Source organism: Misgurnus anguillicaudatus, chromosome 21 (genome assembly GCF_027580225.2).
Source record: "Misgurnus anguillicaudatus chromosome 21, ASM2758022v2, whole genome shotgun sequence".
NCBI lineage: Eukaryota > Metazoa > Chordata > Actinopteri > Cypriniformes > Cobitidae > Misgurnus > Misgurnus anguillicaudatus.
The window spans coordinates 27,177,501-27,189,018 of record NC_073357.2 but is presented as its reverse complement, the minus strand read 5'-3'; the positions used below and the strand labels follow the sequence as shown (position 1 = coordinate 27,189,018).

The 11,518-nt window shown below is 37.7% G+C and overlaps 1 protein-coding gene and 1 long non-coding RNA gene across 2 annotated transcripts in view; one reads left to right on the top strand and one right to left on the bottom strand.

The window, feature by feature from the left end:
- Positions 1-1,084: 1,084 nt before the first annotated feature.
- On the top strand, positions 1,085-8,319 carry LOC129440514 (fatty-acid amide hydrolase 2-B). Its single transcript, XM_055199901.2, has 11 exons — positions 1,085-1,528; positions 2,621-2,703; positions 2,866-3,002; positions 3,166-3,375; positions 3,489-3,608; positions 3,690-3,825; positions 3,908-4,025; positions 5,453-5,572; positions 6,494-6,602; positions 6,818-7,006; positions 7,662-8,319. The coding sequence occupies exons 1-11, from the start codon at positions 1,343-1,345 to the stop codon at positions 7,835-7,837; spliced, it is 1,584 nt and encodes a 527-aa protein (XP_055055876.2). The 5' UTR covers positions 1,085-1,342; the 3' UTR covers positions 7,838-8,319.
- Positions 8,320-9,486: 1,167 nt separating this feature from the next.
- LOC129440508 (uncharacterized) overlaps positions 9,487-11,518 on the bottom strand; it is a 3,636-nt gene continuing 1,604 nt past the window's right edge. The window contains exons 1-5 of the long non-coding RNA XR_012360431.1: positions 11,331-11,518; positions 10,416-10,515; positions 10,276-10,326; positions 9,945-10,012; positions 9,487-9,861 (exon numbers count right to left, since the gene is read on the bottom strand). The exon at positions 11,331-11,518 is cut by the window's right edge and continues 1,604 nt beyond it. This is a non-coding gene — a long non-coding RNA (uncharacterized lncRNA). The remainder of the gene's footprint in view (positions 9,862-9,944; positions 10,013-10,275; positions 10,327-10,415; positions 10,516-11,330) is intronic.

Sequence of the window (11,518 nt, the reverse complement as noted above, 5' to 3'; positions counted from 1 at the left end):
ATAAAATCTCCCTGAGCCAAATCTCTCTTGATGAGAACCAAACCTCTATGAGGCGGTTTCCCGGACAGGGTTTAGGTTATTCCAGGACTAGGCCTTTTTTTATAATAGGACATTTAAGTAGTTTTTACAAACAAACCTTACAAAAACGATCATGAGACAAAACAATGGCACTGATATATGTCAAGATATGTCAGCACAAGGTGGTGGACCAAATATGCATTTTAGTCTGGGACTAGGGTAAATCCTGTCCGGGAAACCGCATGTCTCATTTGTTTCTTGTAAATTAGATAAACAAACACATAGTTATTTAGCTGTTTTACTTAAATTTTGTCCGATATTATTATAATGAAATCTTTGTAATGAGGCCCATGACTTCCATAAAATAACAAAATGAGCTAAACTTAGGGATAAAATATTTAAGTAGGTGCTGCTGCCATCTTGTGGCGCAAAACCAAACAACATGAAGGTTTGATTTTTTTTAACCAGATAGAAGGGGTCAAAGCAAGGTCATTAGCAGGTGCAGGTGCGTCAGCGTACTGATTCAGTCCACAGAAAGAATTACCCTACTATACACACTTTCAGCCAGTGGCGGCTCGTGAGTGCTCAGCCGAAGGGCGCAAATTCAAAATATGTGTTCGGGGTGTCGTGTTGCTTGTGTTTTCAAAATATGTGTTTTTGCGTCATGTGAACCATGTGCATCATGTGTTTTGTCAAAATAAGTGCCTGCTGCTGCACACGCGTCAAAACCGTTTATGATAAAAAGCTCACATTCACAAAAATACATGCTAGACACTCCCTTAATATTAAACTCTGATTACGCACGAGATTATGAAAGCGAGCGTCTCTTTTATCGCCCTCGATATCCGCCACTGACATTTATCTACTTTACCTCTGCACTGTGTATAATGTGAAACGCGCTTCACCTAAGATCTAAAATAAAATAATATAATAACATAAAACAGTCTGAAATTTATTTCTGAAATAAAGATTTATCCGAAACTTATGTTACACAAAGATCAGTAGGATACTACTTGTACAGCTACAGCAGCAGCAGCAGAGGACTTTTGTTTTGTTGAACAGGCTTGAGGACTTATCGGTGGAGACCTACACGACCGCCCACATGTTAAAACTAGTTTAGGAGTGGTTTATTCTTTTTGTAACAAAAAACAATAACGAAAAAATTACCCGATATCTCGTTTTTCGGTAAAAACGAACAAAGGCGCCATTTTCTCGTTTCTGTTTATTTCATTTGAAGTTGATAAACAAACTATCAAAAAGTACACGAGGCACCTACGCGCAGGCATATTGGGACGCGTAGATTACTGCACTGCTCGCTGTCACAATGGCTTTGAAGCTCGGAGAGCGCGTGGAATATTGTCTCGCTGTCCTTGTGCCTCGGCTGCTTTTGGCACTTTTTAAGTTGCTCTCACCCAGGAGATCAGGCGGATCTAAACGTCTCCCTCCCATCGAAAACCCACTTCTTACACTGTCTGCAATGCAGCTGGCTCAGAAGATACGTAGAAGAGAGGTTTGTTGGTTTGGGTTTGCATTAGCTCTGAAATGATATGGTTCAATCCATATTCTTAAATGTTTTTTTTTGAAAACCAACCTTTAACTGCATACTTAAAATAATATATTCCAAAAGAAAGAAAGCAAACAAAAATAAAAAGCAATATGGAAAAATATGCGTTAAAATGTCTGTAGAAGTTTGCCTACATTAAACGGATACACATAAACAGTAAAACATGTCATGTCATTAAGATAAATTAGTCCCAAATAGTATTTATCTGGGCTAAAATTAATACAATTTGGGACAAATTTCTATAGGTGGGGCATCCTCTCCATGCATTCACAATAAAGTAGGCTAAATCAGATAGAGCAGTAAGTAATATTGACACTATTTATTGGTCAAATTATTTATCACATTTTATTACGGTTTTTGGGCTATATGATAAAAAAAAATACAAAAAGGTCTGCACTGTATTTAACTTATAATTGTCTTTTATGCTTAATCACACAAAATATTTGGATTAGATAGTCTTTGAAATTGCTTATATTCTGTATTTTCCATCTTTATTCAGTTAATTATTTATTTATTATCAATAAGGTTTCTGTTGCCTTATTGTGAAGCTGTGTGCAAAAATAAAGTAAACCAACTAAAGTTCCCATTCCACTTTATTTCCTGAACTTTCCATTAGGCCTTTTCCATGTTTAGGTGCTATAATTGGGTCCCCAGTGCTTTTATCAACCAAGAAAATGTGAGAAAGATCAACCCAGTAACTTGCTTTTTGTAAACCATTATCTGCAAGCATGTGAAAAAATAGGTCATTGAAATTTGTCTCCCTTTGTGATGTCACACCTCTTAATCTGCACTATCCAACCACGACACTGCCATTTAGTGCAGAGATCAGCTCATTTGCATTTTAAAGGACACACCCAAAAAAACGGCAGATTTTTACTTACACCAACAGTGTCTATTTTAACGTGCTATAAAAAATTATCTATATAATATTTTGAGTTAGAACTTTACATATGTACTCTGGAGACACCAAAGATTTATTTTACATTTTTAAAAGAGTTTTGTGAAATGTCCCCTTTAAGTCTTTTTAACATTTTATAGGTTACAAGTGTGGAGGTTGTCCAGGCTTACATTGACAGGATACAGGAAGTAAACCCACTGCTCAATGCTGTTGTCAAAGACAGGTGAGTTCTCCATTTTATTGCATTAACATTATTATGCATTTGGCAAATGGTTTCATCCAAGATTTTAGTGTTGCTAGCACCATGCTCCAAAAGTAAGAAACATTTTTAAAGAACCAGCAGAGCAAAAGCACTGCTTTATACTGTTTCCTGTCTCTCGCTCAGGTTCTCATCAGCACTACTGGAGGCCGCTCAAGTAGATAAAAAAATAAAGGAGAACAATGAAGGAGAAGAAGTTGTGAAGGATCGATTTCCTTTGCTGGGTGTTCCATTATCTGTTAAAGAGTCTTTCTCTCTTGAGGGTATATTACTCAATGGCCTCTTTCTAATAAAAACAACAGCATTGAGCACTAATGAGCTTTATAACTATAGATATCTGCTTGTAGATCCGGTAGAAAGCGAGATATGCAATAAAATGTTACATGCTAAACATTAAGGTGTTATCTGTCTCGCACTTATTCCTAGGTATGCCCAATGCTACCGGCTTGATATCCAGGGCTAAATTCATTTCCAGTGTGGATTCTCCTGTTGTGGGCTTGTTGAAGAGAGCCGGAGCTATTCCTTTAGGTGTCACCAACACAAGTGAGCTCTGCATGTGGCTGGAGTCCAACAACCACCTGTATGGGATCACTAACAACCCCTATGATCTAGAGAGGACATGTGGAGGAAGTTCAGGTTTGCATTAAAAAAATAGTTGATTAAAAAAAACGAATATAATGGCAGTACAAACTTTTGTTAATTTTGTTGAATAGAACATGTTGTATTATACTAGATCTTCTCTTCTGTAGGTGGTGAGGGTAGTATCATAGGTGGCGGTGCAGCTGTTATAGGCATTGGCTCTGATATCGGAGGAAGTATCCGTATACCGTGTTTTTTCAATGGGATTTTTGGCCACAAAACAACAAGAGGTGTGTCCAACATGTGTATGTTAATAGAAAAGTATGGATGGTATAGTATATATGTTATAATGGAGTTTTAAACAATTTCAGGTGTGGTGTCAAATGACGGTCAGTTTCCCGAAATTTCGGGTGTTCGCGATAACTATTTGAGCACCGGTCCTATATGCCGCTATGCTGAAGATCTTCTCCCCCTTTTGAAGATAATGGCTGGACCCAATGCCGACAAGTAAATACCAAACACAAAGATATCATTCAGAGAAATCTAATCTCAGCTTTTTATATTGCGAATGATATCCATCATCTTCCAGACTCTCCCTCTCTGTCAAGGTGGATCTGAAAAAGTTGCGTTTCTTCACAATTGTAGATGATGGTGGATCTCTCGTGACTATGCCAGTAGATCATCAGCTCATTGAAGCTCAAAAGAGGGTGAGAGGTCTTTCAAAACAACTGCTACAGTGATCCTTATTCTATCAATACAGCAGTAAATACGAATATTCACAAGTTCGCATTAACATGTTATCAATAGGGTAATATGGTAAGTAAGGAATAATTGTCGACATTTGACAGGTCAGGTGTGCGTTTTACAGAAAAATGATAAACGCCCATAGAACATTTCTCAACCAATTAAAATAAAGCATTCAATAGGCCCATAGAGACAGAGCGCAGTTATGCCGATTTGAAAACCACGCCCACCGGGGGGAAAAAAACAATCCTTGTCATTTCTGGCTTGCCTTACTACAAAAGAACGGAGTAGTGCCTGGGGGCTGCTTTGTGGCAGGATGTACAGCTAACAAGCCAAAAAAAAAAAAACAGAAATAAGTTTTTATAAGCTGTTGAACCGTAAAACCCAGTATTTAAGGAGAAAAATGTGGATCGCCGACTACATTCCCCTCTAGTGGCCGTAGTTCTAATAATAGTAGTACTATGAAAAGTTGTCTGTTTCCAATTTTGTGTCTTTAAACGCTCGTTTTTTTGCGGTCGACAGCTTATAAAAACGTATTTCTGGGTTTTTTGGCTTGTTGGCTGTGCATCCTGTCACACAGCAGCTTTTGGGCATTATTCAGTTTTTTATTATAAGCCAGATATGAGATGGAGGGAGCATCTTGCAATACAAAGGCAATGGAGACAGATGGATTGTTTCCCCCCAGTGGGCGTGGTTTTCAGGTTATGCTGCTTTGCGCTCTGTCTCTATGTTATATAAAGCAAATTTGGTTTGCTGTCCAAAGGGAGGGCTTCGAGATCGACAAGAGTGAAGGACGGCTATAAATAGAGACTGCTTCACGTTGATTTGTTGGATTACATGACCATGCTCCTCCTGAACGATTAAATAAACTTTATTTGTTAAAACAATGCGAATATTGAAAACATTTTACAGTTTTGTATAGGAAATAGGTTACTATCCAATTTTATTTTATAAATATATAAACATACAATAATCAAATGAAAGAACAGACCCTCTGCTTTCAAACAAACAAACAAAACGGAGAAAAAAAACATTTGTTCTCTTCTCAAATATGGGTAGGTTTCTTCAGAAATACAAAATTTTAAGCAAAAAGCCGAAATAAATCCATTTTTGTAAAATAATTTTCAGATCAGATTCAGAACAATGATCAAAGCATACACAGAATTTACAATGTTGTTGAATTAGTTGATGCTTTAGTTTTTTATAAATTGGGTAAAATTGCCACCTAGTGGATAATAGCAGAATTATAAATTTTCATAAAAACACGTCAGGGAGGCGTCATTGGCAGGGAAACGTTTTCTCTTAACTGCCGAGATAACTCGTCAATGGCGAGGAAAGAATTAAGTATATAAAACTGCAGATATGTTTTGTTTTATTGTTTGTTTTACAGGTGGTTGCACGTTTAGAGGCTGATCTGGGAGTTACGGTGAAAGAAGTTAGTTTTCCTCAGCTCAAGTACGCTTTTCAGATCTGGAATACACTTATGGCTTTACCTGACAGAGATGGCAAGGTGTGTAGTTTCTTTTTCTTCAAAAGCAAATTCACATAATAGCAAAAACTTAAAACTTGACATGGTAAAATATATATACATATTATATAATTCAGTGGTGTCCGGTGACTTCTTTTTTCAAGGGCGCTCGATGTGAAGTTCGTCACAACATGTATGTAGCCCGTCGTGTGTGGTTCCTTTTTTTAAAATATGTGTTCTGCGCATCAAGAGATCCTGTGTGCATCACGTGTCTTGCCAAAATAAGTGCCTGCTGCAGACGCATCTAAAGGGTTTATGATAAAAGAGATGCTTGGGTTTGCCAGATACTCGCATAATCTCATGTATAATCAGAGTTTACTGTTAAGGGAGTGTCTCTCTTATCATAAACGGTTTTGACGCGTGTGCAGCAGGCACTTTTTTTGACAAAACACATGATGCACATGGTTGCATGACACAACAAAAACATATTTTGAAAAAGCGAGCAACACTCAAGACACTCCGACACTCCTATTTTGAATTAGCACCTCTCGGACGAGCCGCCACTGATATAATTGAAGGTACATTTAGTGTCCCAAATAATTTTTTTCTTTTTTTTCAAATTGTAATGTTTTTAATTATTTTAAATAATTTGTTAATCATTGGCATGGATCACAAGATGTTATAGGCCATTACAATATAATATTTTTTGTAAAAAGTGTCTTGTATAGCTGAAAATAATCATGTCTTGTTGTCCGAATTAATCAATCTTAGTTTTGTTACTGTCAAACTCTGTTATAAAGGTAGAGTAACATTATTTGACAGTCATTTATGTGTTAGTTCTGTTATATACTGTCAACAGTGTTACTGTTTCTTGGTAACAGACTTTGACAGTAACAGAATTGACACTAATTCGGACAACTAGTTTTGAGAGCAAGCAAGTTTGATTTTGTGTGTGTATTTCAGCCTCCTCGACCTTTTGTTGAGCTTATGGCAGATGGGGGCTCTGTTTGGCTCATATGGGAGGTGATAAAAAGCATATTTAGAAGATCTGAACACACGGTGGCTGCAATTGGTAATGCAACAATTCTAATACTCATATAATTACATACAGATATATCTGAATTGTGGTTGCTCATGATTAATAAGAAAAGTTACACACAAACACTGTCATGTTTTTGTTTAACATTAAGCTAGTGAGTTACAGATATATATTTTTTGGCTTTTCTGGGTTAAACAAGCAACGTAGGCTGTTGTTTATGTCATGTTGTTTCCTTGTGGCTTCCCCAGGATTTGCTCTCTTTGAAAAGACTCAGAGCAGCGTACCGTCTCCATTTATCCTGAAGCAGAAGGAAGAACTCCAGAGAGAGATGGATGAGCTACTGGGAACAGATGGAGTTTTGCTCTACCCCTCTCATCCTGTCCTCGCCCCCAAACACCATCACCCTCTATTCACTCCTGGAAACGTAGCTTACACAGGTAGCAATTGTTAAAAAACAGGGCTGAACATTAATTGTAGATCTTTTGTTGTTTGTTTCTAAAATTTACCATAACTGTTTATTAAAGGGACTAAAAGTGTAAGAGGTTGTGTAGGGTGCATCCCTTCAAGCCCCTCCCTCCAGTAGTATAAATCCATGATACTGTATAAAACAATCTCAAACTATGAATTTGAATTAAACAAAACAAATTTAATGATACAATGTAGTGCTGTTGGTTAGTAGCCTTATTTTTCTGAGGTTTAGTTACATAGAAGTTATATTCCTGTGTTTTATACTATTTCATAAAACTGGGCCCCCTGGCACCATATCGTACCTTTTTTTAGCCACTTTAATTTGTAATTTTCCACAATGAGTATGAAATAGAAATGTGTAATCCATTCCTAAAACTGTATGGCTATTATCTGCAGAAATGTTATTACAATAAGAGTTTACTTTAGAAAAGGAGAGCTTTGTTAGTTGACATAAGGAGTGTTTTTATTTTCCTGAGGGGGAGGAACTGGGTGATAGTTCAGTGAGTGATTTAATGTACAACAAAACTGTGCAAGGTACAAAGTTAAATGTTTTTTAATGGGTCATGAAAGCAAAGTAAACATTTTAGCCTTTTAAAACCATTCAATTTTGTTACCCATTCATAGGAATTATGAACATCCTGAACCTGCCAGTGACCCAGTGTCCATTGGGACTGAGTAAAGAGCGATTACCCTTAGGGGTGCAGGTGGTGGCAGGGAAGTTTCAAGACCACCTGACCCTAGCTGTGGCACAGCATCTAGAGATGACTTTTGGAGGCTGGAGAGATCCTGGAGTGGTGTGAGGAAATAATAAAACTGGAGGAATGGTTGGATGTTGCATGTTTTGCTCTGATGTAAACAGAGGTTGACAGTAGGCTACTTAAGTATTTTACTTTCTATTAAATGAAGTATTCATATTTTATCAGTGTTTTTTTTAAACATACAGCATATGATCATCATTTTTACTTGACATTTCATAAAGTTTTTTTTTTACATTTAATATTTAAGTACATTAAACATCCAGTCCTTGTACTTCTACTTGAGTAAAAGTACGAAAACACATAATTTTAAAGTAATTAGGTATTAAATACATTTTAATATGCAATATAAAGGAATAAACTGTATGATTCTATGCTTGAATGTAATGAAGTAAAAAAATCCCAAGACAAACACTCTGATAAAGCACAGATGCTTGGAAAAATGTACAGTTGTGTATAGCAGTTAGAGATGCATAACAATTAATTACGATTAATCTATAGCAGAATAAAAGTTTTTGTTTACATAATATATGTGTGTGAACTGTGTATAATAATTATTAATAAAGCTGCAAGCAGCAATGAAAGGGCCCTCGCATGGCCACCGCCAGCCGATGGCCTTAGAAAAGCAGTGAACAGTGGGGATATGCATTTAAGTGGGTAAATATAGGAGGAACAGGGCAATGTTATTTTGAAGCAGGAGGCGCAATAACTAAAACTGAATAGTGTACATAAATGCCTTCAGTCCTAGAGTCTTATTAAACACTAATTAGAGCACAGACTGAACATTGTATGTTTAAGATAATGTAAAACATACCTGTTCATGATGCCAGTAGGTGACGCTATGACTGTAACTGAATATTTCTATGTGTTCAGTCCAGGAGTCTTATCAATCATGTGTAGAGAGGCAGAATGGACTTTGCATAATCCGTGTAAAACATGTCAATTCCTGTTTCCAGCTGGTGGCTCTATGACTGTAAATGAATATTGGCATGTAGATGTGTTCAGTGCAGGATTCTTATTTATTATGTAAAGTGTGGAGTAGATTGGACATTATAAAATCAATGAAAAACTTCACTTCCTGTTGCCACCTAGTGGTGCTATGACTATATGTGAATACTGGCATGTAGATGTGTTAAGGGTCAGGACTCGTATGAATCATGTGAAGTTTGGGACAAATCAGACATTACGTAATCAGTGTAAAACATGTCACTTCCTGTTGCCAGCTGGTGGCGCTATAATTATAACTGACTATTGGCATGTAGATGTGTTCAGTCCAGGACTCTTATCAATCATGAAATGTTTGGGACAGATTGGACATTGCATAATCATTGTAAACATGTCACTTCCTGTTGCCAGCTGGTGGCGCTATGACCATAACTCACTATTGGCATGTAGATGTGTTCAGTCCAGGACTCTTATCAATCATGCGAAGTTTGGGACAAATCTGACATTGCATAATCATTGTAAACATGTCACTTCCTGTTGCCAGCTGGTGGTGCTATAAGTGAATATTGGCATGTAGATGTGTTCAGGTCAGGACTCTTAGCCATCATGAAATGTTTGGGACAGAGTGGACATTGAATAATCATTGTAAACATGTCACTTCATGTTGCCAGCTGGTGGCACTATAACCATAAGTGACTATTGGCATTTAGATGTGTTTAGGAAAGAAACAGACATTTGGGAGAAACATGTTGATAAAATGTAAGAGTTTTATTAATAAAGCATAGGAAAAATAAACAAAAACTATAAAAATTGACAGAGGTTATGTTCTTGGGATCACATTTGGCATAAATGTGTTTATTTTGCTGTCTTGGGGTCGTAGGTAAGCGGTGGCAGCAATTCAAATAGCAGACTTTGATGCAACGCTGCATAGCTCGAACACACACAGTCGCAGCTGCAGTTTAGCACACAGATTGCTGAGCGCCTGGCTGAAGAACGATGAAGGTCCCACAATCCACCCGACACTCCATCAACGGCGTTTTCTTCATCTAACATCATGTTAGCGGTGATTTCCCTTTAGAAGCCCACTTTGGCCACAGCCAGTACACTGGGTTTAACTCCAAGAGCTGAAAACAAAAACATGTACATCAATACAGTTTATACTTATGCAGAAATAAATTAAACAGAAACTAATTCTAATTTTTCTTACCCTCTTCCTCCTCTGGTGACTCCATGCTAGGGCCACACCGGTTAGCTCTGGTAATGTCTTGCAGGCAACTAGAAACAAGTTATTGGGTTTTTTAAAAGCAAAAATAGACACAACATAACTATACAGAAATAGCCAAAATAACAATGAAAATTACCAAAGTCTTTTTTATCAAGGCCTTCAATGTAGCCAGTGGTCTCAATAAAAATGAGGTGACCTTCTTATTATGTGGTGAACTTAATCTATAGAAGCAAAATGTATTAAATTAAAACAAATGTGTTTATTTGCTCTGTAAACAACAGAATGCATTTTAGGCTTTATCTGTCATTCATACCTTTGCTCTTGGTGATAGTGCCTCCGAGTTATGTAGCAGACAGGCTGCCTTCTACAAAATACAAGTAAAAATACTTTGTTGCCTAACAGATTCTGTCAAATTAAAGCATGGGTTATTTCATTAAAGGAATTTAAACTTACCACAGTTTTAGGATTGTGCAGCTGTCTTTTTTTCTTCAACTCCTCAGTCGAGCAGTTGTTTGATTCGTATTAAGTGTGCTTTACTTCTTGTTTTCTTCTTCTTCAAAAAAAATAAATCACACAACAAGACTTACCAAATTACAAACATTAAATAATGTAATGTGCAAATTGCACAAAGATAAATAATAAACATAATATTATTAATCTTAATTAAACATCGCTGTCGATGACTGGTTTGGATACTGGAATAGACAGACAGACAGAAAGACCGACAGACAGAAAGACAGACAGGCAGACAGACAGAAACACGAATGGACTGACGGACGGATGGAGAGCCAGACAAACAGACAGACAGACTGATAAATAGATGGACGGAAAGACAGACAGACAGAAAGACGGACGGACAACAAGACAGACAGAAGGACAGAAAGACACAGGCAAGAAAGAAACACGGATGGACTGACGGACGGAGAGACAGACGGAAAGACAGAAACACGGATGGACTGACGGACAGATGGAGAGACAGACAAACACGCAGACAGACCGATTCATAGATGGACGGAAAGACAGACAGACGGAAAGACGGATGGACTGACGGACGGACGAAAAGACAGACAGACAGACAGACAGACAGACAGACAGACAGACAGACAGACAGACAGACAGACAGACAGATAGATAGATAGATAGATAGATAGATGGACAGACGGAAAGATAGACAGACGGACAGACAGAAAGACAAACAGACAGACGGAAAGGCAGAAAAACAGATGGATGGACCGGCGGAAGGATGAAAAGACAGATAGACATATAGATAGATGGACAGATGGATAGACAGATAGATAGCCAGATAGATAGACAGATAGATAGCCAGATGGACAGACAGACAGAGGGATAGACAGATTTTCCACATACCGTTTATTATTGTTGCACCAGAGGCTCCAACAGCTGTGGTCACCCACTGTCGATCCTGTAGCGTCTATCTGCAGATCTTCAAGTCTGTATGTCAGTCATGCTAGAGTCTCACGTCACCGTGGCCACCGTCATGGAGTACAACGGCCGAGCCTTTGCAGATCCTTTTAGTCAGTATGTCTTGCAGGCCG

Coding starts and splice junctions, on each gene's coding strand:
- LOC129440514 (XM_055199901.2), top strand. CDS start 1,343: ATGGCTTTGAAGCTCGGAGAGCGCGTGGAATATTGTCTCGCTGTCCTT. Junction 3,376..3,488: donor GACATGTGGAGGAAGTTCAG/GTTTGCATTAAA, acceptor TCTCTTCTGTAG/GTGGTGAGGGTAGTATCATA. Junction 4,026..5,452: donor TCATTGAAGCTCAAAAGAGG/GTGAGAGGTCTT, acceptor TTTGTTTTACAG/GTGGTTGCACGTTTAGAGGC.